Genomic DNA, 26487 nt, shown 5'->3' on the forward strand with positions numbered 1-26487 from the left:
AGCCATGTTAATTGGCTGGACAAAGCACAAACCCAAACAGAAATGGAAGACCATGGAATGTCCTGAGCTGAAAGGAACCCACAAGAACCATACAGTCCAACTCCTGTCCCTGCTCAGACACCCCAGCAACCACACCCTGGGCATCCCTGGCAGCACTGTCCAAAGGCTCCTGGAGCTCTGGCAGCCTCGGGGCTGTGCCCAGCATCCTCTGGGGGAAGAACCTTTCCTGATATCCATCCAAAAACTCCCCAATAGATATTTAACAGGTTTAAGAGGGAAGGGCAATACTGTACAGGGACATTGCTCCCATGTGCCCAAGGAACCATCTGTCACAGAATCCCCCAGACACTTCAGGACAGGCTTCTGGATAAAGAGGACACCATGGTACATCTGTGAGATAGCAAAGCTTATCCTGATTCTGGATCCCACTCCCCACTGACTGAAAATGCTCTCCTAGAAAGTCAGCTCTTACTGCCCATTTGGCCACTGCTAATGCACGGAAGGTTTCAGGGAAGGGATCTTGTCCCATTGCTCCTGTCACTGCAGACCTCACACAGATCCCCGGAGGAAGGCAGCCTGAGGCTGTGCTGGGACCAGTCAGCAGTGCCACTTGTCTTTGGGGCCACTGATCAATTCCTGGTCTTGTTCAGCAGTGTCAGCATAGCCTGACACTGTGGACACTTTCCCAGATCATAACCTCTTATTTTAGCCCACAATTATCTCAATTTCCTCAATTACATCCCACAAGTACAGGTATGCTGATACACAAAATCACAACTCACCTGCAATACTTGTTATGCCCTCCACTTAGCTGGTCAGGGAATGGCAGAGGTGTAGCTCTGCAATGAACTGTAGTATCCAACTAACCCCACTAAAATAACCTTTGTTTGAAGAGAAGAGTAACTGCATGACATCCATAACCCACCAAAATACAATTACATAGCAAATAGACTAAGGTAACTTTAGCCTACTTGCTTTTTCAGATATAATTTCTTTTCCCTTCTCTTCTGTGTGAACTCTGTCCTGAGGATCTGTGCTTCCTCCCAAAATCTCTTTCTCACAACCACTGCAGAGGCACCTTCTGAATTCTAACCTAACCCTGGCCCCAGAGCTGTCGAATATTATTCATCCTAGGGACCAGCAAAGGACCAAGGACTTGGTCTGAATACAGAAGCCACAGATTTTTGATATGCTTCCAGGTTTCTCACACCTCGGTCCCACGATGGCAGGCTGGAGATATTTTCTGGGAGCACTCCAGCACTTGGCAAGACTGAAGATGAATGAGGATGGGGAAATTGGCCAAACTCTTTCAGAGCAGAGTACTGTGTTACTTATCACAGTAGATGCTTTGTCTAAGCCCAATGACACAGTGCATTGAAGACAAACTGGCAACCCTTATCTTCCCAGTGTATTTTGAAGTAGCATTTATCTCCCTGCCTTTTGTCATCGTGACACACACACACACACACACACACACACACACACACACACACAAATGAAGTGTCATGGGACCAGCTCTCCAGTTTAAGGAAGTGGAGGCTCCCACTGTGTACTGGGTGACCTGCACTGCTGCTGAGTGTCACTGAGCCTGAGCCTACTGTCACCAAACATCGTTTCTCTGGGCTTTCCAGCCTCAGAAGTTTTTTACAATCTAGGCACTTCCATAAATGTTCTACAGAAGTCACCATGTCAGAACTCTCATCTGGTTTGTATCCTGGAGCACGGAGACTTGCACAAGGAAAATACAGCTCTCTGCTAAGCTCTGGGGCTGCCTGAAGGGTGCATATCCAATCTGAGCACTCCAAATTCCAGCTTAGCAGCAGCGTGTGACATCGACTTGTGCTACAGGATCTGTCTGCAGGAATTCCACAGAGGGAGGAATTCCATGTGCTGCCAGAGCTGGGCCCAGTGTGGGGACAGGAACAGGGCCCTGCAGCTCCACATCACTGCAGGGCTACCAGAGCTGCAGGTGTGTGAGGGAGTGAAACCACTGCCTCTGTGCTTCTGCTGGGACCTGAACTCACAGGGCGAGTATTTTCAAAAAACACGGAGTTCACTCACCTGTTTGTCGGGATGTGCGTGAGCCAAGGTCACTCCAACACTGCTCGGTTGGTTTGGAGCCCTGGCATTAACCCTAACGAGCTAATCCAGTGTGCACTTACCCACCAATAACTCCAGTAAGTGTTGCCTAGTCACATAGATCATGAGAATACATAGACTCCATTTAGGAAAAAAAAGTCTTCTCTTTTCTATTTAGGAAAGCCTTCAAAGTAAATAAGCAAAAATCCTGACAATGGAAATACTTGCTCAGGAGCACAAACTCTTCCCATCATTAGTGTATGGAAAAGAGATGCCCACGGGACAAACGTAAGTTACCACTGATTTCTGTTTTGCCATGCCCAAACCTCCCTGGCTCAAAGCCAAAGCAATAATCAGTATCTGTGCAAGATCTTTCCCAAAAGCAAAGCTTGGCAGTTGATTTTTCTCTGCTTTAATCTCTTTTGCTACACTTTAGCTCCTGGTGGTTTTTGTTCTGAAGGAGAAATGCTTGAGAGGGTTGACTGAATGAACTCTGAAATTCACACCCTGGCAAATTGGACTGATTTCCTAAATCCATAATTACAACATTCCTCAGAGATATGCATTCTTTCAGAGTGAACAAGGGAAGATTAGTTTCCTGTTTCTTCCCATTTACATGACTTCTCCGTCAAGAGGAACTTTTTTGTTTCTAAACAATCCTCTGTTTATGTGGTTCTCTTCTTGGCAGGGAACTGGGGAACTAATCTTGCCTAAAAGTAGAATACAGCCAAACTATCAATTGCCAGCAGCCTGATTATCTGTGTGCAAGGCAGCTGATTTGCACAGGCTTTAGAAGCCAATATCTGTCAGTGAGCACTCAGACAGGGACCGATCGATTACAGAGGATTTAAATAATCTGGGATGATTATTGAATGGCTGGATCGTTTTACTGCTGGCTGGGTAAGAAGGGCAGAGAGGGTCTGTGTGTGTGTGAAGGCTGAAAACTGAGTGACACTGGGCAAACAGAGCCCCCACACCTGCACAGCCCCAGCTCACAGCAGCTCTAGCGGGGCAAGGGCATCGTGGGGCTCCTGCCATGGAGCTGCAGGTAAGAAATGGCTCCCACCTGCAAACAGAGTACATGCAGAGCCCTTGTCTGCTTTGGTTTTTATCAGTGAATCCATCCTCTCCTTCTGTGCTACCCTGGGAAGCAGGCAAGCTCCATGTCCTATCTTCTCCCCTGCCTTTCCCTATTTGGCTGCACAGGCCAGTGTCAGGGCTCTTGACAGGGCTCCCTTGGTCCTGGAGCAAAAGGAACATGAGGAGTTGCTTGTTTGAAGTGAGTCTGTCCTCATTTATACTCTGTGGAATACAAACAGGAACTGGAGTTGTTCATCTGGGAGAAGAGAAGGCTCTGGGAAGACCTTGTTATGGCCCTTTGGTACCTGAAGGGAGCTTATAGAAAGGACAGAGTGACTTTAAACAGAGGCAGTGAGAGGGTGAGGGGGAACAGTTTTAAACTGACAGAAGGAAGATTTTTATTAGATATTAGGGAGAAATTCTTCCCTGTGCTGCCCCTGGATCCCTGGAAGTGTCCAAGGGCAGGTTGGATGGGGCCAGTGGGAAGGTGTCCCTGTACATGGCAAGGAGGTTTGAACAAGATAATTTTTAAAGTCCCTTCTAACTCAAACCAGTCTGGGATTCTGTGATTTCTACCCAGTATTTGCTGCAGTTTGCAGTCACTAACAGGTATCCTGGACACCACTCCTGATGCTGATTTTAAGGACCTGGTATGTTCCACATGTTCCTATAAGGTTTTACATGATCATCATTCCTGTATAGTTTCGTACTCCTAGGATGCTTTTCCCACTTGGCAGAACTAAACCTCCCCCAGCACACCCCAGTGGAGCTGAACAGCTCACTGATGCTCTTAACTCCTTAATCTAACCTTGACCTCTCAACCTACAGCCATAAGCCAATTAGCTCTTTTTTATACCATACCAAATCTCCTTCTGATGAAGCTGTGCTGCCGAGTGAATGCCTGCTAGTGACAGAAATGTAATTACAGTGCTTAGCAGCACGCTGGCCTGGCTGGTGGCAGGGGGCTAAGGTCAGAATGTATCTCTAGCACACCAAAACAATTTAAAGGAGATTTTTCCTCCTCAGTGTGTTCTCTCCAGTTTCGTCTCTTCACTCTCCAGTACTTAATTAGTTTGCACATTAGGGCTATTTGGCCATCAACTTTAAGACTGAAGTCTTGGACTTTCCAAGCATCCCTTGCCAATCTCTCCCTGAAGCAGAATCCACACCCAGCTCTGTCAATCCCCAGCTTGGCCCTGTAGATCCACACTTCAGTAAATGGGGGCTGATTTTTTGAAGTTATTGAACAAACACATCTTACATCACTCCAGAGAAATTTTAGCTGACTTTTAGAATTATTTGGACATTTTTGACAATTTGGTAGATTGAACAGCAAATTATGGCAGTTTTTCTTGGCTTCTTTGTACCTACTGTAATATTACACCAGAATTCATCAACGTCTTTGTGTTTAACCACAATTTATTTATCTAGCAATGGCTGGATTTGTTATAAATAAAACTATTACAATTACAGTAGACACACCAGCCCTCCAGGTCTTAGAGAGAATTAACACAGCCTACGCCATGCAGGAAGTAGTTGGAAGTGTTTACATTTAACTGTACACGTCATCCTTTGACAGACTCTTCCTTAGATGGGGAGGCACAGAATATGCTGCATGTTTGGGTTTTCCTGTGTGCTGCTCCCACAGCAGCTGGGGGTTTGTTCAATGCAAAGTTCCCATTTCTTTTAGCCCAGCAATGCAAACCTCATTAGTACAGGTGCACATTTGCCTGCTCTCTCCCAAGAGCAGAACACAGCTGCAGAACTGAATCACAGTCATGGAATCAGAATATCCTGAGCTGGAAGGGAACCACAAGGATCATTGAGTCCAGCTCCTGGAATTACGGGATGCTGCTCCTGAGATGGTCACAGACAGCCTGTTCTCTGCACCAGCCCCAGCAGTCATCCTTTTGCTTTCCAGTAACTGCTGTTATTTCAGCTTCCAATCAATATATGACCCCATGACAAACTGAAAAACGGAAGGGGATCGATATTTTGCCTCCCAGTTTTCGTCCTACTACAAACTCCAGTTTGTCCATGGTTTAATATTCCCTTTTAACCACATTGTGGCTGTGTGCTCTCCCCAGAGACCTCCAACAAGAATAGTGAATCAAGAGAAAATGGCACAGGGAAAAAGCAGAATGAGTGTCAAAGCACTGTCACCCCCACTGAGCTCCTGCCAGTCCCTGAACAGGGGACAAAATTCAGGGAGAGGAATAGAAGGAGAAATGGGAGCTACAAGTGGACACTGGGGGAAGAAAGGCTGCCAGTTCTGACCCAAAGCAAAGCAATTCCCCCAGTTCTGACTTCCTGAGACAGACAACAGACCTGAAACCTGTCACTAGTCCAGGTGTAGACACCAGCTGTTCTGCAAAGAGGAAAAAACAAAGAAAAATCAAACTTTCTCTTTTCTGCAATGGCAGCTGCTAGGGAGCTGCTTAAAGCTGTGTAAAGATAAATGCAATTATTTTGCAGATGGTTGAACTGGCAGATTGCAGGCAAAACCAGAGCAGGAGCAGCTCCTGCATATTCACACACACCCCCATCCTGGGAGCTGCTGGGCTCCCGTGGCTCAGCACCTCGGCACAAGCACCACGTGCAGCACCACGGGTGGGACCATGAACATTCATTCCAGCTGATGATTCCTCCCTGAGACTTCTAAGGCCAGAAGGAACAAAACAATCATCTACTGGTTTGATTTCCTGCTAAAGAAGTCCATAAGTACTAACAGGGGACTCCACACGTTGGCTGGTTAAACTCGTTCAGGTTTCCACCCTCCAGGAAAAGAGCCAGTCTGGGCTTGACATTGGAGTGATGAAAGCCATCCCAGCCCTGAATAAACACTTCACTCCAACCAGAGGGAGAGAGGATTTTGTATGCAGCCTTATACTGAGAGTCATGTCACTTATTGCTCACCTCCAGAGCATCGTTCCCATCTGCACAGCACACACTGCTCCCTTCCCTGTGGATATTCAGTTCCTCACTGCAGAGATGTTGCTGTACTCAGACCAGTTGAAAAGTTTCCTTCAGCTCAGGGGTTCCAGGGAAGAGTAGTGGATGTAGGTATTTGCAAAGTGGTCTTTTGGACTCCTTGTCCTTATTAAAGACTTCCCAGGAATCCTGGCCAGGTGTTCTGGCCACAAAAAAAACTTTGAAAAAATAAATGGCATTCTACCCTTTAAAATCCCTTTAAAAATTTCCTCCTTGAGTGTAAGAGCTTTTACATTTTATTCCTCCTCCTTGAGTGTAAGAGCTTTTACATTTTATTCCAGAGGTAGCTGTGTTTTAATTGAAGTCAAAATGGTTCTGTACAGAAAGAATCTTGGCATCAGCCACTGCCATTTAGAAATTAATTTGTCAAATAAATAAGATTACATCAACTCCTTGCTGCAGTGTAAGGTAATTTACACCTTTTAGGTACCAAGAATTGTCAATGTTTTTCCAATGTATTACACAGAAAGAAGGGCAGATTTTTGAATATTGTCTGTAAGCAGCATAACAACCCCTGAACTGTAGTGGAACTGGAGTTCTGCATTTCCTAGGAATTACCAGCATCTGACCCCTACTCGCCCAGAAAAGGAGCTGGCACAGTGCTTGATTTTCATGGTCAGAAATGTTAAAATAAATAAGTTATCTCACTGTCCCAGCTGGAGGAGGACAGAGATCAGCTGCAGGCTCTCCCTGTGCAGAGCATGGGAACAGCTGCCCCCAGAGCCCAGCTCTGCATCCTCACAAGCCCAGCAGAGACCGAGGAGCTGCAGGACGGGGGCCTGAGGAAAATGAGAGCCCTTTTCTGGGACGTGCATCCCTGCACCCTCCTCTCAAAGCACACACCAAGGTCAGTGCAGAATCAGAGAACTGTGGAATGATTCAGGTAGAAAAAGCCCTCTAAGATCAAGTCCAACCACCAGCCCAGTACCAACCACATTCCCCACCAAGCCACATCCCCAAGTGCCACATCCACACATTTTTTGAGCACTTCCAGGGATGGTGACCCCATCATTGTCCTGGGCAGCCCATTTCAGTGCTTCACAGCCCTTTCCATGATTTTTTTTTTTTCCTAGTATTTAATCTGGACATTCTCTAGTGCATTTTGAGGCTGTTTCCTCTCATCCTGAACAAAAGGCCCCTGCTCCCCAGGAGCACTCACAGAACAAGGGACATCTTTCCAAACAGCAGTGCTTTTCTGAGCACCACATTTACAAGAGTTTCAGATGTTTAATTTTGAGAAGTTAAGGGATAGTTTCCCTGTGCAAACACTAGTACAAAACAATTTGGGATGTAGCAGCAAAAAGCCCCTTGCTTAAGGTCAATAAAAGTGAAAATCCCACTTTTACCCACACCTCACAGTGGTTCTAACACTGACAGTCCCAAATAAACCAATGGTCTGCCAGTGCTGCTCCCAGTCACTGTCCCCAGCAAGAGCTGCAGTGCTGGGCAGTGTCACCCAGTTCTGCTCCACAGGAGAAGGAGTTTCATCACAGGAAAGGCCAAACAAACATGGAGATTTCTTGGTATAACTTCTTGGTATATTTGAGATAACATTTTAAACTGATCTGGCACTGACCAGCCCAGCTAAGTCTAGAAGGTCCTAACTACAAAACCCCAGTGAGAAAACCCCACTGAGAGCAGGGCAGCAGAACCATCCCACACCCAAGTTCTCTGTCAAACTGGGACATTTCAGGCCACCAAAATGCATGTGTCTGGTGCTATTTGAGATGTTCTGGTGCTCCAGCTGGCCTCTGAGAGAGGTGTCCTTCAGCAGGGCCCTTGTCAAGCTGCCAACCTCCTGCAAGTGTCTCACACAGAGTCTGACACCTAAACCCTGCCAGAGGTGACACCTGCCACCAGAGTCACTCCCCTACCGTGCTTCTCATTGATATCACAGTTCCATGTGTGTTTACTTCATGGAAAACTCCTTCCATGGAGAAACTCCTTCCATGGAGAGACTCCTTCCATGGAGAAACCCCTTCTATGTTTTTTAGTGATTTTGTCCTACAGAATGTCCAGGGGAACATCTGCCCTCCACAACCCTTCTTGCTGCTGGCCTGCAGTGGCTGGCAGGAGCACCCTGAACACATCTGACCAGAGCACAGACCAGCTGTGCTAGGCTTGCTCTGCCCAACTCAACCTTCCTTGTGCAGCTGCCAGGCCAGGACAAACACAAAGCATGCCAAAATGGCACCACAAGGGCACACAGAAAGCAGACAGGAGCCTCATGCCCGGCCTCTTTTTCCCTGCCTGTCTACCAATATCCTCCCTATGTTCCACTTCTTGTGAGGACAGGCACTCCCTGTGTTCCAGCAGCCCAGGACCCCTCAGGAAGGGAATGCAGAGCAAGCAGCTGGCACTGGGCACAGTCTCTTCCCCCCTGACTGCCCTCCAGGCATCTCCTCTTGGAGAAGGGGCTGCAAGGGGCAGCTCTCCTGGCTGACCAGGCCCGCAGCAGCCAGTGGGGATGAGGGCAGCTTTCTTCAGCTATGAAGAGGTTTTGATCCTTCTCCTTCCCCTCCTGCCTCCTCTGCCATCCCTGCCTGGACACTGGCTCAGCCACTGAGTGCTGGCAGGCAGAGGGGGCTAAACCAGTTTGCCACAGGGCTGGAAACAGGTTTTATTGACCCCACAATTAACTCCTGAGTTTCTGCTGTTTATAGGAGCAGTCAGGATCACACCTAGGATTCATTCCACAGAGCAGGAACAGAACAAATCTGTACTTGTACTGCCCAGGGTGAACAAAAGAAAATCCCAGTCCCAAAATGTCACTGGCTGCAATGGGAGCTCCAAGCAATGACAGTCCCACCTCACCAGAGTTCCTGGTATCTCTATAAATCCTGATATCTTTACCTATATAATCACTAGAGCTAGTCATATCAATATAATGTATGTCTTTTTTTATGGCTGCTGCAAAGAAATTGAAAAAAACTGAAATTGAAAAAAATCCCATGAAGACTTCCAACCTCTTTGAACTACAAATTGAAAAAAGCATCCAAAAATGATCCAATAATCCTGAGAGTCTGTCACTGTGGAGTCTTTGGGGAGTTTTTTCTATTCCTGCAGGTGACCAGAGGTCACATTGTGTCTCATCCTCTGCCTCCAGTCCTTAATAGTGCCTGACCAGGCAAAGCTTGGGAGATTCAAACTTTATGTGAGCCTCAGGTGAGCACAGGGATGGGACACACAATGCAAATGTGAGGGCTCCTCAGCTCCACAAGGAGCCTAAGGAATTTTTTAGGTCAAACATGTAAGGTCACAGGTAAAGCTCTAACCTTTTGTGAAGCTGTTGCCCAGAGCAGCTGTGGCTGCCCCTGGATCCCTGGCAGTGCCCAAGGCCAGGCTGGGCAGGGCTGGGAGCACCTGGGACAGTGGGAGGTGTCCCTGCCATGGCAGGGGTGGCACTGGATGGGCTTTTAGGTTCCTCCCAACCCAAACAAGTCTGGGATCCTGTGATTCTATGAAGCTCTGAGTGAACTTTGAGCCATTCCCTCCTGTAAAGCCCAACCTTTCAAAACAAATAAAGTCCTGGAGAGTGTTAGTTTTTGCACTGAAAACCAAAACTTGCTCAAAGATCCTTCTTTTATTCCCTCTTTTTCCTGCCAGCAGCAGCCACCAGCCTGCAGAGGTTGTTATTTCAGCTTCCTGCAGATGCACAGGTACAGATTCCCATCACTTTCAACTGATGCCAGAGACAGGGATCTCTGATAGCACCGAGTCAGGCTGATAACAGGCAAGTTTCAGCACCACTCGGCTGATAATTACACAGTTGTGAAAAATACACCAGTTGGCAACAAGCAGGAAATACAGAGTTTGCAATCCTTTGGAAAGCAAGACAACCCTCTGCCCCAGTGCAGTATGCAGCTCTGTGCTCTCAGGGCTCACCAGGCACTACACATGCACTTCCCAGGATATCCTGAGGCTCCTTCTCCAGAGGGGGAGACTTGGGAGCTGCCTGAACTTTCTGGTTTATGCACCAAGGAAAACCCACCCTGCTCCCTTCTCCTTGTGCTGTTAAAATTACTTATATCCTGTAGCACAAGACAGAGAGGTCACAACATCAGTCACCTGTTGAAACTGGTCAGAGCATGCAGAGGTAATCTAACATTAATCCCAGTTTCCTCACACACCTTGCTAGCTCCTGAGGTACAGCCTCCTTTCCCCCTTCCTTGTCAATCAATGTAAATACTTGTAGTGCTCACTTACAAGTGCAGGAAAGTAAAAGAATGTATTTGATAATCTTATCTAAATCACAGAATCACAGAGCCATGGAATATCCTGAGGTGAAACGGACCCACAAGGATCATCCAGTGCAACTCCTGGCCCTGCACAGACACCCCAACAATCCCACCCTGTGCATCTGTGAGAGCTTTGTCCAAATGCTCTCATTTGGCTCCAGACAAAAGAAAGCATTTTCAAAGATGTAAAAGGAGTTAAATCACAAATGTTCTCCCTTGCTCTTCACTGCATTTACAATTTGCTTTCAAAGAGTTGAGCAAGTGCAAACTGTGATAGCAGGACTACAACATCCAGAGCTGGTTATGCTAAAACATCTTCAAATAACCTCCAAGCAAACAACCCAGTGAAATTCACACTCACCTGGATGTGGTCTGCCCAGTTCTCCTCAGTCATGGTTTTCTGAAAAGACAAAATCACTGCTGAGCCATGGAAGGAAAGGAAGGAGGTTCCATACAGCAAACTAGAAATGAACACCTCTGGCATCACCTGTGATCAAGGAATGCAAACTGGACACACAGGACACCTCAGCTCCTCAGTGTCTCCAGCTGAGGCATGGCAGAACAGCTTGGATCAGGGAACTCTTACACCACAGCACGTGAAACATAAAAATTCCTGTGCAGTTTGTGCCCAGCCCATCTCTCCAGCCAGCCATGGGGAGCCCTCCTGGAGGCTCCAGCCAAGGGAGACATCTCGGGCCTCATCTGCAAGGCTGAGCCTTCAGAATATACAAATACAATTTTTCTCAACAGTCAAATCATGAAAAATCCTCTGGAATCATGAGGTCTGGGAAAGAAAACTGATAGGTAATATTCCCATTCTAATGCAGTTCAGAGCCAAACTTGGGGAGAAACTCAGGAAGGAACCTGCTATCCCCTCTGCCAAGAACTGCATGAGAGCCACCATGAGTCTCAGCACAGAGCTGGCAGAAGAAACAGGGAGTGTCAGTGTCACTTTTATGGAAATACACAAGAGCAAACAGGGAGCAAGAGCCTCAAAGAAAACAGCTTTGAGATATCCAAGCATGTAATTTAAATATTAGTGAGATAAAGGAGACATTTAACCAGAGCTCAGACACAGCTGAGAATGGTAAACAGAGAGCACCAAAGAACTCTCAGAAGAAGGGACTGTGTCCAGAAACAGCTGCCAAATGTACCTTAATGGAAATAACTGGCCAGCTTGGATACTTTAAAGCAAGCAAATTCTCCAAAACAAAGGAAGTGGAAGGCCAAAGAGAGCAGAACACCAGATCACGAATCCGTTCCCTCTGCTAAACAAATACACCTGGAGAAATACTCTCTGCTCCCTCTGTGGATGACCAAGCTCCCTACAGTGACATCATCCAACATTAAAGCTCTGAGATGCAGGAGGCTGAAGTGTTCCATCCTCCCCATCTCCCCTGGCAGTGGGTTTGGCAGGCAGCAAAGACACATCCGAGGCTTCCCTGATGGATTGGGAGGGCTTAGGAGCAGAACTTGTAAAATAAACTTGATCATAAACTATTAATACATTTTGATTATCTCAAGTAAGTTATTAAAAATGTAAATGTAACCAAAATCCTCATTCCCCACACACAACACAGCACATACCTCAACAAATCTCTTGTAAAAGAGGTAGTTCAGGGTTCTCAAGTGCCGCTGATTTATGACATTAGGGCAGAGAGCTGAAAGAAGGAAAAAGACATTTAAGTACGCAGCATTTCCTGGAAGTTTTACTGTCTAGACATTACACTTTTCCTTCCCCAGCGTCAGACTGGGTTTGTGGAAGGCAGGATGCCCTCACACTTGGAACAATGAGGGACAGACTAACACACTGTCAGCTTATCTCAACTATAAACTGTTATTTACACTTTCATCCGTGATTAGCAATGCTAATTCTTGGGTCTGATATCTCTGCTTCCACCACCCCTGAGCGATAAGATCCACTCTCTGGTTCAATATGCTCCACAGTCAATGACTTCACACCTTTAATTAGGCAGCATCCTCACATGGGCACCGCCTCAGTCTCTAGAGGCTGCATTCTTTCGGGTTTAATTGGACCTGTGTTGCTAATTCATTCAAGCAGTTGTGAACAGCTCACTCAGGATGTAAACTTGTGGCTGAAGTTTATCCGATAAAACACAGATCCATGAAAGAGGCTCCACATCCACACAAAGAGGGTGGGAAATACTGCTTTGCTGAGCTAGCAAGCCACAGTTGTTGTTATTATTTTTATTGCTGTCACCTTCATTAGATATGGCTCATTACAACTGCAAAACCCAAGATCTTCACATAGCAGCTTGTTTTGAAATCCAGTGCAAGGAGAGATAAAGGCTGGAGATAAAAGCAGTGGCATTAGCATAGGTATCTGTCAGTTCCTGCTGGATGCTGGGCTGCCTGCACAGGGAAGGGCTTCACCAAAGCCTTCCTTGGCGTTCACATGGGGCCAAAACCAAAACCATCTCACTGGGACCAGGGCCACAGTCACAAACAGCCACAGAGAACAGGAAGCTGAAATTCTCTGTAGCTTCCTTGGAATTAGCAGCCACAGGGAGAAGCTGATTCCTCATCCCTTTGTGTGCCCCACACAGGGCATGGCCGAGGACTAAACCCCAGGAGAACAAAGAGTGATCTCTGGATAGCAGAGCCTGGGATCACAGGGGTGTGGATTGATGTCCCACTGGTTACAGCAGCTCTTCAGAGTGCCCTGAAACGTCACCTCAGAATGAGAACGTTTCCATCTCAGACAGAAAGGATTAAAGCTGTTATTTGTACGTTAATCTTCCACAGTGTGGCAACAAATCCTTCCCCTCAAAGCATCCAAGGAAATCACTGCCATTATCACGTAGGATATTGCACCAGTAAATATGGTGATCTTTCCTCTGGATATTGTCCCAATGTCTGGAGGAAAAATCATCAGTTCATGGAAAGGATCACTCTCTAAAGAATGTAAGATCAAAGTAAAAATTAGTAACACCACCACCTAACTTAAATGTTTTCAAAGCTCTTCAGAAAGAACCATGACATGACCCCTCCAGGCCACCCAAAAGATCCACTGAACAGCTTTCTCTTTGACCTTCTAAAGGAAATATCCAAAGCTCTGGCAGAACTGGGGGAGTTGAATGTTTGTGGAAAAGACAGAGGAACGTGAATGGACTGGAAACATGTTTAAAGGCAATGGTGATATATTTTATTCTGATGGAGCAAAGGAACTGAGTTTGAATCTGGGTTTCTATATTTTATAACCAAAAAATAGAGAAGGATGAATCAAAAACACACACAGAGGTTGGACAGAAAACAGACCGAGAGCAGCCCTGGCAGAAGGACCTGGGGGTGCTGCGGCTCCGAGCTGGACCTGCCCCAGCCCTGAACCCCCTGCCCTGGGCAGATCCCCAGCATGGGCAGCAGGGAAGGGGGGATTCTGCCCCTGTGCTCTGGGGAGATTCCAACTGCAGAGCTGCCCCAGCCCTGGGGCCCAGCTCCTGTTGGACTGGATCCAGAGGAGGCCACGGAGCTGCTCCAGGGCTGGAGCCAGGCTGGCAGAGCTGGGGGTGCTCACCTGGAGAGGAGAAGCTCCAGGGAGAGCTCAGAGCCCCTGCCAGGGCCTGAAGGGGCTCCAGGAGACCTGCAGAGGGACTGGGGACAAGGGATGGAGGGACAGGACACAGGGAATGGCTCCCACTGCCAGAGGGCAGGGCTGGATGGGATATTGGGAATTGGGAATTGTTCCCTGTGAGGGTGGGCAGGCCCTGGCACAGGGTGCCCAGAGCAGCTGTGGCTGCCCCTGGATCCCTGGCAGTGCCCAAGGCCAGGCTGGGCAGGGCTGGGAGCAGCCTGGGACAGTGGGAGGTGTCCCTGCCATGGCAGGGCTGGCACTGGGTGGGCTTTAATGTCCCTTCCAACTAAACCAGTTGGGGATTTTATGAAAAACATGAGGGTGAAGGATAACTTGTTAAGAGAGACAACAGAATGGAGAGCTGTGCTGGTATTTAACACCTGAGTTAAAACACTCTGGAGGAAAATCACCATGGAAGTCAGGAGCAAAAAAAGGGAATAACCTCCGGTCCTCCCTCCAAAGGCATTCCTGTTAAGTTGTACAAGTCATTTCCTTGTTTCTAACAGAGCATCTTCTGCCTGGTGAGGGCTCTCACTGGTGACTGCCTAGACATGGGTTGTCAGCTCTTTGAGCCCTGAGGATGTGTGGCCAGCTGTGGCTCACCTGTGCAGCTGTGGCCGTGCACAGCCAGCTGTGGCTCACCTGTGCAGCTGTGGCCAGCTGTGGCTCACCTGTGCAGCTGTGGCCGTGCACAGCCAGCTGTGGCACACCTGTGCAGATGTGTGGCCAGCTGTGGCTCACCTGTGCAGCTGTGGCCAGCTGTGGCTCACCTGTGCAGCTGTGGCCGTGCACAGCCCTCTCCTGCCCTCTGCTGCCCCAGCGCGGCGCTCCCGGCAGCGCGGGCCGGCCGGGGCGCTCACACGGACGGAAATCCCACCTTAAACCACACGGACAAGTGGGTGCTCGAGCGACGGGAACATTCCTGCTGGTTCATGTCAGAAACCTCGGAAGCCCGCGGCAAACGCTCGCTCACAGCGCTCGGAACCGGAGGCGCTTGTCTGTCACTGTCCCAGCACAGCCCCCCGGCACCGGGGCTCTCGGGTTCCCCTCTGTCCCCTCTGTCCCTCCTCTTGGATCTCCCTCATTGGCACGGAGGCACTAAACCCAACAGATGAGGCTGTTACACTTCTTGGAGCAGCATCCTTTCTACCTCACACTTGGGAATTGTCAACGCAAAACATCACTGAGCTGTCTCTGTGTCCTGGCTGTGCCAAACCACAGCAGGGAACAGACTCAACCATGCCAACCCTGGGACAGGGCTGTTCCCTCACCTCTGAGATCTGTTTTGACTGAAACTTGCATTTGTAAAGTCGATCTCACAGGGTCTCCAAAGACTATTAAGTAATTAGCTTGGAAAAGCTACAAGCTCGTTAAGGCCGAGCACACTGACCCAGGTGTGAGGAAAGACTCTATAAAGCTCGGTTTCCTCAATCACACACCACTTCTGCCCAGCTTCTTCCTCCCCCAATCAGGGTAATTAAATGAAATTCACACACAGTTTATTAGGACACCTTTGGGACTCAACCCACTTCCCATGCCCTGTTTGGGACTTAACAGGAATACCAAAATACAGCTCTGAAAAAGAACAGGAAGACTAATCTAAGGGGACAGCTTTATTTTTTTTTCCCTGAGGTGTGAGATCTTTTTTTAATTGGGCCACCTCCTATCTGGCTCTGAAATTCAGGGCTGGCAGTTCCCAGGAGTGTTCTCAGTTGCTGATGGACACCTCCGTGTGATTTACTGTGAGTGGGCAAGAGTGAGCTCAAGCAGTGAAATCTCCAAGTCGGTTTGGAACTGCAAGAACTGAGTCACACACAAGTTTGCCTTCTCATACCCAGAAACCCCATCCTGCTCCAGCCCTTCTCATCAAAGCCACTTCCCTCCCTGCTGCTGCTCTCAGGCTCTCACAGTGAGTGGGAGTCATGGGAGGAGGAGACCGAAAGCAGCCACAGCACCAGACAAGCCCAGGTGAGGTGACAAGTGTGAGCTCTGCCTCACCACCAGCATCTGGGGGAGCTGCTCAGAACAAGAGAAATGAAGGTTTCTTTTATCTGTATGCTTTGCCCAGGCTGCTTACTTTTTGTGTAATTTTCCCTTCCAGTCAGAGTTACTTTTACTAAAGAATGGAGAAAGAACACTCAGAAATTCTGAGTGAAAGGAAGGGGGAGATGGGAAGACAAAGAAAGGCACATTATTCCAGCTGCTAGCATTTCCCAATTCAGTTCCAGCATGCCCAGCACTAAGGCAGCAATTCCTCTGCAGGTATTCATCCCCTCCAAAGCACTTCAAATGAGACTGACAGCCACAGTTTAGCAATGTGGGAATTCCTGCTTGTGCTATGATGCAAAAAATAAACACCTACTGTCCTCTCTGGGACTGTGGGAGTCACCCAGCACTGGCTTGAGCTGAAGTCCAAAACAGGTGCCCACATCCCCTCTCACACCAGCAGAGGTGGGCAGCCCTCCTGAGCGAGGCCTTGTCCTGCACTGCAGACACTGCAGTTTGCATGGGAGACGGCTGGAAGGACATTTATCTGGAAGGACCTTTATCTGGAAGGACATTTGTCTGGAAGGAATGGGATCTGTATTTACCGCAAGGAATCTCCTCACCAGTGAATGGCTGTGGAGAGCTACAAAGATCTGGCCATTAGCAGCAGCTACAACATCTGGAAAGCATCACTAGGTCAAAGCACACTGCATCCCATGGAGTGCACCAGAGCCCAACACATGCTCCTCTTCTAGATTTTTCTTTTCTTTAATTATTATTTCTCAGGATTTTGCATCTGAACAGTTACATCACTTCACCTCTACCATTATATCATGCCCTTGGTGGAGCTTTCATAAGGAAAGAAGAACAACACTTTCCTCTTTGCAGATCATCAAAGACAACACAGCCAATTGAATGCCCAACACTGTCAAGGAGGGAAAACTACTGAAAACTAATGAACTCCTGGGAAGCTTTTAATTTCTAAATAAATCATTCCCATATGTCTCAGCTCTCACATGAACGTGCTGGGTTTCAATATATTCACTTCTCTTCCAGTGAGGGTTTGAAAGGTTTATCTCGGTAACTTTTGAACACCAGTCTGAAGATGGGAAGATTAAATATGCAATAGTGTTGCTGACAGGTGTAACAAGCCCACAATTTGTGGTTAAAAAACCCTTTTCAGTCCAAGAAAAAATAATTGCATACCTTGGGTTGATGATGGGAACCTCTGCAGGGTAAAAGCTAATGGTGCACCTAAAAGGGTCTGGTGCAAGGCCCCAAAGAGAAGAAAAAAATCAACAGTGCCCACTAAGAACCAAAGCAAAGCAGATTTTGTTAGAGACCTGTTGGTGAAGTGATGGAGAATGTGCCACTTCTCTTGTAAGGTTGCAAGAGCCTTAAAATTCTCCCCACCAACCCTAGTTTATGCAAAGAATACAAAGGGCTTGAGGCTCTTGCTTCCCAAGGGTTATCTCAGCTGACGCACCCACAGCTCAAGAAAACAGATCCCCAGTGAATAATGACTTGCCTCTTATGTGAGAGGAATGGAGTCATAACTCAGAGCTGACCATGGTGTGTTTATGCAGAGCCATGCTGAGGTCAGGATTTATTTCAGATCATGGCAGAAGCAGCCTATTAGTCACCAGCACTTCATTCTTTGACAGCACAAAGTGATAATTCCCATAACTTGCCAGCTTTGTTTTTTCGATGTCATTAATTAAACCCTGAAATTCCCCAGGATAAATGACAGCAAAGATTCCTTGATGAACATGGAAGAAGACAAATTGACTTTGTTCTTTATTACTGAGATAAGTCCACAATATGTTGTAATATCCCATACCTGAGTCAATGTTGAATCTCTCCAGGAGCCTGAAGATGAGCTTACTGAGCACTCTGCGGTTCAATTTTTCGGGTTTGCACTTGGACAGGCCTTGATATGGTCTGTAACAACACCAGAGAGACACATCTGTGGCATCATCTAAAGGATGTTTCCCAAACAGCAGACATTTACCAGCACAGGGATTGGGGTTTGCGGGATGCTGAGGAGGACAGGCCCTGCCTTTCCCAAGATCCAGTGAAAAGCCAACAGCACAACCACACAAATTTCAGTCAACCACTTGAAGCAAGTCCAGAGGCTCATTTTAAAGAAAGAGAAAATGAGCAACTCCTTTTCATGTCTTTTTAAGAGCTATCAGCAGCTATTGCAGCTACACTGTGACTCTGACTGTGCTGCTGGCTCTGAGTGACAGGAGTTATTTGAATGAGAGGCAATTCAGAAGTGAAAACACACACCAGGAGTTGATGAGCAGAGGAAGGTTAACCACTTGCATCTCTTGTTTTTCTGCCACTTCATCATGGTGTTATCTTCCTGCCAAACCTGTACAACCGATACTGAAAGTCACCCCTGTCTGCAGCAAAGCAGAAGAGGCTGATTGCTCCAACCTCCCTGGGAAGCTTTGATGCTGCTCTGCTGCTGGGGTGTCCTGCACAGGTTTCATCTTGGCAGCAATGCAGCATCTGTCAATAGCAAGGATTCCTCTGTTCTACAGCCTGGGCCATTGGAGAAGGCTCTGACACAGCCACCAGAATTTTCCCTTTTTCAGCCAAAGAGTCAATATATTGCACTCCCTTACACTGGGACACAATCATAGACAGACAGCCAGGGGACAGACACACTGCTCTGACCACAGACAAACAGCCAGGGGACAGACACACAGTGCTCTGGCAGCACCTTGGCCCCAGCTGTTCAGAAAGACAAGTGTTCCTACCTTATGATGTCCCTGATATTGAAGCTGGGCTCACACCATGTGTCCAGGGTCTGCAAGAGCTTCCTCTGGAGCTCGGGATATTCTGCCACATATTCTTCCACCAAGTTGGCTTTATCCTGGAGCAGTAGTGGGGTACACATCTAGGAGAAGGAATTATGTTAAAGCACCTGTCTTTGATCCCCATGGAGCAGGAGAGCAAGTCCCAGCCCTGCCCAAGCCACCAGTGCTGCCTACAGGAGTGCTGTGACATTTGTAACACAAATATGAGCAAAACTTCAGTGCAGCAGAGCACTGATCTCTGCCTCAGTGATGAGCACAGCCAGGACTTGTTAGAGGGGCTGCAGCCAGAAAAACCAGGTAAGATGTGTAATGGGGGCTAATAAAACACTCTGTGCCTAACCCTCATGGAAAGGTACATCAACCACACAACAGGGACTTCTTGGGAATGGAGTAAAGCCTCAGGTGAAAGGCAGCAGGACTTGGAGGGCCCTGATGGATCTCCTGCTAACAAAAGGTGGATCTGATGACAGAGAAGCCTGCAGAGAAAATGACTCACCTTCTCTACATCTTGATCTGGCTGTAATTTCAGCTTAATACTCAGCATGGCTGCCTAGAAAACATGAAAAAAGTTGTGTATTTAGAAGAACCCTACAGTGGATAAATGGGCATTATTCCAAAGTGAAATAAAAATGCTGTTATACACATTTTTAATGTATTAATTATTTATGTAATGTTGTCAAGCACAAATCCTGCAAACATTTGGCCACATTTATTCCACAAAAGTACAAGAACACTCCTGGCAGAGCTGCATATCTGAGGATCAACAGCCTCTGGAGCAAAAATTAAAGATCAAGTTGTTGGGCAGAAAGCAAGTGAAGCACTTGGACAAAACCAGCTGGGATAGATATTTCCTATCAATGTCATGGTAAAAATACCTGACCCACCATACCTTTCTGAGCCACCCTTATCATTCTTGCTCTGCCTCTGAAGTTTGGTAAAACAATTGCATTTTGTGAAAGCAACTCAAGATTTTAAACACCCTGAAATCAAAAGGTTACAGTTTCTCTAATTCCCGAGTCATTCCACAGCCCTGAAAGCACCCAGGGTCACCACAGGCAGCAAGATGGGAAGAATTGTATTTTTCCCTTTCATGGGATCTCTGAGTCTTTGATAAGCCAAGACCTGCCACGTTCACAAACTGATCCAAATCAGGATCTTCTAGAACCTGCTGGGATGAACTGCAGGAACTCAAACTCAGAAGAGCTGGTTCAGCCACTGCCTGTCCCATCCCAGCCAGGGACCAGGAATGGATGAAGCTCTAACTGTGCACTGCTTGGGAGGCACAGATTAGCATTCAAAGGAGGTGAGAGTGTCTCATTTCTGTAGTGTGTGAGAACTACTGGGATCCCAAATACAGAATAAGCACTTTATGGGTGGCTTTAATAAAGTGACCTGTGCCAGAAACTGGGGCAAGGAGCCTTGGAGCACCTCTGTGTGTCAGAGCTAAAGAGGGCACCAGGAGTGAGGAGGTTGGACATGGAGTGTCCTTCCAACACCTCTGCCAAGTCAGGCTGCATTTTCCCAAAGGGCTGAAAAGACACCTGGGATCCTGGCAGAGCACCTGTGCAGAACTGACCAGCAATGGAATGGAATCCACTGAGCTCACAAGCACCTGTTTATTCACATCAGGATAAAACCAGCGTGGTAGGGCTTGGAGGAAAAGCTCTTCCATAGGTTTCCTTGCTCTTGGGGATTGATTTTGATTTGAGAGAAAGACCAGGAAAATGACACATTTGTCAAAATGGATACACGTTAGAGCTGTGCTAATTGTCGGAATATAGAATAGTAAATTGGTTTGGGTTGGAAGGGGCCTTTCACAGGCAACCTAGTTGTAATCCCCCTGCAGTGAGCAGGGACATCCTCAGCTGGATCAGGTTGCTCAGAGCTGCTGTCCAGCCTGACTTGGGATGTTTCCAGAGATGGGGCAGCCACAGCTTCTCTCAGCAATCTGTGCCAGGGCCTCACCACCCTCCTGTAAAAAAAATCTCTTATATCTAATCTAAATCTCCTCTCTATTCGTTTAAAACCATCACCTCTTTCCCTACCACTCCAGGCCCTGCTAAAATGTTTGTCTCCATCTTCCTTATAAACCCCATAACACATAAACAAAATGCAGTACCAAGTGTGTATTTCCCCAGGGAAAGAGAACCCCACCATTACATGTCACCTGCATGGAACTTTTCTGGAAAAAAGACAGAATAACCCAAGTGGGGGCAGGCACATGCCTTGAAATGAATTTCCTGTGATCACTCAAGTGCCAGCTGAACTCACCTCATCACTGGCACACATGTCCTGCAGGGCCACACAAGCACCAGGCACCTCACAGCCCATCCCTGCTCTCAGCAGCAGCAGTGGATTGTGTTCCTTTCTGGGGAATTGGTGCCTGTATTTCACCCACTGCATCACACTGAGTGTGCAAAAGCAGAGAACCAACACAAGCCATGGAAATTCAGCTGCTCTACCCTACTGTCCCACTTAGAGGTGGGAAAACAGTCTTTTCTGTTGGTTTTTGTTTAGGTTTGGTTTTGGTTTTGGGGAAGTTTGCATGGTTTGTTTTTTTTTTTTAACACTGCTTCATTGGAAGTCAAGGCTTCATCTTCAAAAGAGAAATCAAGAGAAGAATTTTAAGTGACAAAAAGAGGAATCACCATTAACACAGACTGAACAGAAACACACAGGAGCTTTGCTTGGCCCAGCTAAACCTCAACCAAACCTCTCCAACTCCAGACTTTGTAACTATTCCACAACTCACAGGCAAAGAGCTGCTTCTTTCCTCTCACATTATCAGTTTAACAACACAATGTTCAAGCTGAGTGATTATTCTCAAGATGAAGGTTGCTATTTTTGGTGTGGATGTGGAAAAGGGGTTTGGGTCTCCAAAGCTTTGGTAGCTGGTTTTGCTTTCCTCCCAGCTCCTCAAGTTAGCTGAATCAAAAGAAATCATTAAAAAAAAAAAAAAAAAAAAAAAAAAAAAAAAAAAAAGAGAAGAAAATATTTGCAACTCTTCAGGCCTTATTTCATCATTTGATCTCATTAGTACCTCCTATTGTAGCCTTAGTTTTAACTGCAACGTCCAACAGCTCCCTAATGGCTTTTTAATGTTCAGATTAACATAATTGCAGCACTGTTATCTACATGGCAGAGGTTTATCTCCAGCTCTAGTAACTGTACAGGTGACTTAATCAGATGAACATGTGTGGTGTCAGGTTGGGTTTTCCTCTTTCCCTGGTTGGATATTCCACCCTGTCCCCAAGGGTGTAGAACAACAGATGTTCATTTGTCCCTTCCCTGCCCAGGGCCGGCAGACAGCTCCCCCACAGCAGGCCTGGAGGACACAGGAGCTCCAGTCCCACAGAGATTCATGGAGTTTGCATGGCTGCAGAAGACCTCTAAGATCACCAAACCCAACCATCAACCCAGCACCACCACAACGTTCACTGCCAGACCACAGCCCCGGGTGCCACATCCCCATGTGGTTTTGAACATCCCCAGGGATGACGACTCCGTTGCTCTGGGCAGCCTGGCCCATAAGCTGGTTTTTAACAGCAATTGAACATCCTCCAGCTGCAGCAGGCAATGGAGCAGGGAGAGCGATGGTGCTGATGGCAGAGCCTCCCACAGCAGGGAACACTCCGGGAACAGGGAACACTCCGGGAACAGGGAACACTCCCACAGCAGGGAACACTCCGGGAGCAGGGAACACTCCGGGAGCAGGGAACACTCTGGGAACAGGGAACACTCCCAGAGCAGGGAACACTCCGGGAACAGGGAACACTCTGGGAACAGGGAACACTCTGGGAGCAGGGAACACTCTGGGAACAGGGAACACTCCAGGAACAGGGAACACTCCAGGAACAGGGAACACTCTGGGAACAGGGAACACTCCCAGAGCAGGGAACACTCTGGGAGCAGGGAACACTCTGGGAACAGGGAACGCTCCAGGAACAGGGAACACTCCCAGAGAAGGGAACACTCCCGGAGCAGGGAACACTCCCGGAGCAGGGAACACTCTGGGAACAGGGAACACTCTGGGAACAGGGAACACTCTGGGTACAGGGAACACTCCTGGAGCAGGGAACACTCCCAGAGAAGGGAACACTCCCGGAGCAGGAAACACTCTGGGAACAGGGAACACTCTGGGTACAGGGAACACTCCTGGAGCAGGGAACACTCTGGGAACAGGGAACACTCCCAGAGCAGGGAACACTCCGGGAACAGGGAACACTCTGGGTACAGGGAACACTCTGGGTACAGGGAACACTCCGGGAACAGGGAACACTCTGGGTACAGGGAACACTCCTGGAGCAGGGAACACTCCTGGAGCAGGGAACACTCCTGGAGCAGGGAACACTCCGGGAACAGGGAACACTCTGGGAACAGGGAACACTGTGGGAACAGGGAACACTCTGGGAACAGGGAACACTCTGGGAACAGGGAACACTCCCGGAGCAGGGAACACTCTGGGAACAGGGAATACTCCGGGAACAGGGAACACTCTGGGAACAGGGAACACTGTGGGAACAGGGAACACTCCAGGAACAGGGAACACTCTGGGAACAGGGAACACTCCGGGAACAGGGAACACTCCTGGAGCAGGGAACACTCCCGGAGCAGGGAACACTCTGGGAACAGGGAACACTCCGGGAACAGGGAACACTGTGGGAACAGGGAACACTCCAGGAACAGGGAACACTCTGGGAGCAGGGAACACTCCCGGAGCAGGGAACACTCTGGGAACAGGGAACACTCCAGGAACAGGGAACACTCCGGGAAGAGGGAACACTCCCAGAGCAGGGCACCTGCCCGCTCCATGCCTGAAGCCACACGTGCAAGGAGAATGGTGAGCTGGGCCCTAGAAACAGGCACCAGGCTGGATCAGGGTGCAGCTCCAGGGGCTGGGCTGAGCAGGAGGCCAGCAGAGATAACATCAGCCTGTTTACAATGGGAATAGTAAGAAAAGAGATATGAGTAACTGTAATAAAGATGAAAGTGCTTGGCAGCTGTGTCTGTGGTCTCAACTCCGAGCTATTTTAAGATTTTGTTTTGTTATTATCGTGTTTTGAATTGTTTCACTCCACAACCAAGTTTTGTGTAAAAGGACCCTATTTTTAACAGTCTGTTTACGGCCGATAAGATCTCCAGCAAAGCAACACCTCATTCGCAGGCTCATTTGACTCGGAAAACAAACACTTTAATGAGGGCGAGCAGGCTGTAAGTGAACGGTGAGAAACCCCCTCCCCACCCAGAGCCAGCACTGCCCTGTGCAGTGCTGGGCTGCAGGGCGAGCCAGGCAAGCTGGAATCTGGCAGTCCCAGCATCCATCCTCGGGATGGATCACCAGGGCTGCCCAGATCCTGGCAGCAGGAACCCCCGGCTTCACCAGCTGGTCAGAAAGGGCCAAAACCCGAGGCAGGAATATGGGCAAGCTCTGAGGAATGCTGAGATATTGACACCTATCAGGGTCTACACACTCCCTCAAACCCCAAAGAGAATATTACTGTCATGGCTGGTGGTACAAGGAGCCTTTGCACAAAAATATGTTTCATCCACAGAGAGTTTCTAGCATAATCTAATAACAGCAATAATTATCATTATTGAAGCACATAAAAATGTTCAACCTGTACTAAACTCCCACAGATGACAACAAACCTGGGGGAGGCTGGTCCCTCTCTTGCCTTGAACCCCCAAGGGTGCCTGGGAGCAGGATGTGATGAATGCACTGCATGCACTGCTTAGGGCAGGAGAAAAGCTGATGGCCATTGCCTGATCCAACTCTGTCCAAGCCCCTGAGTCTCCTCATCCTTGGGGAGCTTTGGCCCATTGTTTGACTTAATGATGGTGAATGCAAAAATCCCATCTGGACATTTTCTAATAGTTTTGTATGCCAAGGATAAATCCCTAAAATACAGCAAAGGGCTGGTTGAGTCTGGGGCACAATTGAAAGCTAGGCAACATGACACTGAATTCCACCTAACCCAGGTGTAGGTGCACTGACCAAAGGATGGGGGAAGTTTCCTAAACCTGACATGTTCAGGCCCAGGCACGAGCAGCAGAACTCTCCTGCAGTCACGCAAATGCAACCCACGAGCATGGGAAAGTGGGGAGTGCTCTGGAGCACAGACACCCTGCACCAATACCTGCTCCTCCTGGCTTGTTTTGAATGCAGTTGGCTCTGTCTCATCGAAAAATGACTATTCTTTCCACGTACAGTACGAGGTGCAGGAAGCCACACAAGATCTTATCTGCAAGGGCATGTGCACTTGGGTGGTGTCTGCACTGACAATTTCTGCAGTTTTCCCACGGTGGGGTTTGCAGCAGAGGAATTGCCTCGTGCAGGAGAAGTGCCTGGAGTGCTGAGGCAGGACAGACACCAGTGGGTGCTGATGACTCCTGCTCTTGGCTCTGCTGCACGTGAGCTGGGACAGCACAAACACAGAGATGGCTGTGCCTGACTGAGTGCACTATTTCTGAACACACGGTGAGGGAATTTCTGAAAACCCAAAGAATAAACAAAACAACAGAAGGAGACTTTGCAGAGGAGGAACCAATGTCAACTCCAAGAAAATCACAGTGATCAAAGCCTGGATAATGGCAGAAATAATTGAGTAAAAGGCACACCAGGTATTAATCATTGGGCACATCTGTTTTGTGTTTGGGAATCACTCATTTCAAACTTGAGGCTAATCAGCTTTGCTGAGCTCTCAGAGTGCATCACTTCAAGGGGATGACATCAGGTTCGATGGTTGATTGCTTCCTGCTCAAAGGGCACTTCATACACAGCTGGCTGTGGGAAGGTCTGCAGAAACCAGGGAAACACAGCATTCCTCAGGTCCACACTCAGGGAAGCAGGGAAGAGTGAGACCATCAACATGGAGCAGTGACAGGTTATTCCCAGCCAAAGAATTGGAGGTAGAGGGAGAGAGGTACAAGTGCAGGCTGGAATCTGCACAGGTGAGGGGAAGAGGGAACTAAAGCCTGACCTCTCTGATATGTGTCCCTCAGGTCACTCAGCAGTTTTAGGTGGGGTTTAACTGCTTGGCTCATTCCCTGAGCATTGCCCACCTCAGCAGACCCAGACTCTGCACAGCTGGATCTGCTGCACATCCCCAGGGCTGTCCCAGAGCCCAGACATTCTGGCAGTGGGAGCAGCAATCTGCCATCTCATTTATGACTCCCAGCATTGCCCAGGCCCAGCCCAGGGCAGAGGTGGCTCTGGAGGCTGGGAAGGGCAGCATGGCCCATGGGCACCAGCGGGCAGGCCACGTGCCTCTGCAGCAGCAGCAGGGTATGCTCAGAGGAAAAAGGGGTGGATACTGAAACATCATCATCTTTATGGGTGAAACAACTGCTGTAACATTTTCCTTGGGCTTCTGAGCCAATATGATTCTTAATTTAAAAGAAAAAAGGAAATACAAATGAACACACTTTAAAAAAAAGTAAGAGCTGAACATGCCTTTGTATAATTAAGGTGGTGAATGGAGATAAGAAGCAATATCAGAGACATTTTCCCTGGCCTGAGAACAGCTCAGAAAGAGCCAGAGTGAGGAATCAAAAATCTGATTATCCATTAATGTGCTCAATCAATGCTAACACTGATCTCTGCTGACAGATCTGCAGAGATACACGGTGTGTAGTCCAGCACCATGGATGAAGGAGGGCTACAAACACCAACACCCCTGGCTCTGGTCACAAA

General features: G+C 48.1%; 1 protein-coding gene across 2 annotated transcripts in view; it reads right to left on the reverse strand.

The window, feature by feature from the left end:
- The window catches only part of EXD3 (exonuclease 3'-5' domain containing 3), a 251090-nt gene that overhangs the window by 138895 nt on the left and 85708 nt on the right, over positions 1-26487 (reverse strand). For both annotated transcript variants that reach the window (XM_059486425.1, XM_059486426.1), the window contains exons 7-11: positions 19291-19344; positions 18735-18874; positions 17807-17907; positions 11976-12049; positions 10750-10788 (exon numbers count right to left, since the gene is read on the reverse strand). In XM_059486425.1, the coding sequence (XP_059342408.1) occupies positions 10750-10788; positions 11976-12049; positions 17807-17907; positions 18735-18874; positions 19291-19344 (408 nt within the window). The remainder of the gene's footprint in view (positions 1-10749; positions 10789-11975; positions 12050-17806; positions 17908-18734; positions 18875-19290; positions 19345-26487) is intronic.

This window comes from Ammospiza nelsoni, chromosome 20 (genome assembly GCF_027579445.1).
Source record: "Ammospiza nelsoni isolate bAmmNel1 chromosome 20, bAmmNel1.pri, whole genome shotgun sequence".
NCBI lineage: Eukaryota > Metazoa > Chordata > Aves > Passeriformes > Passerellidae > Ammospiza > Ammospiza nelsoni.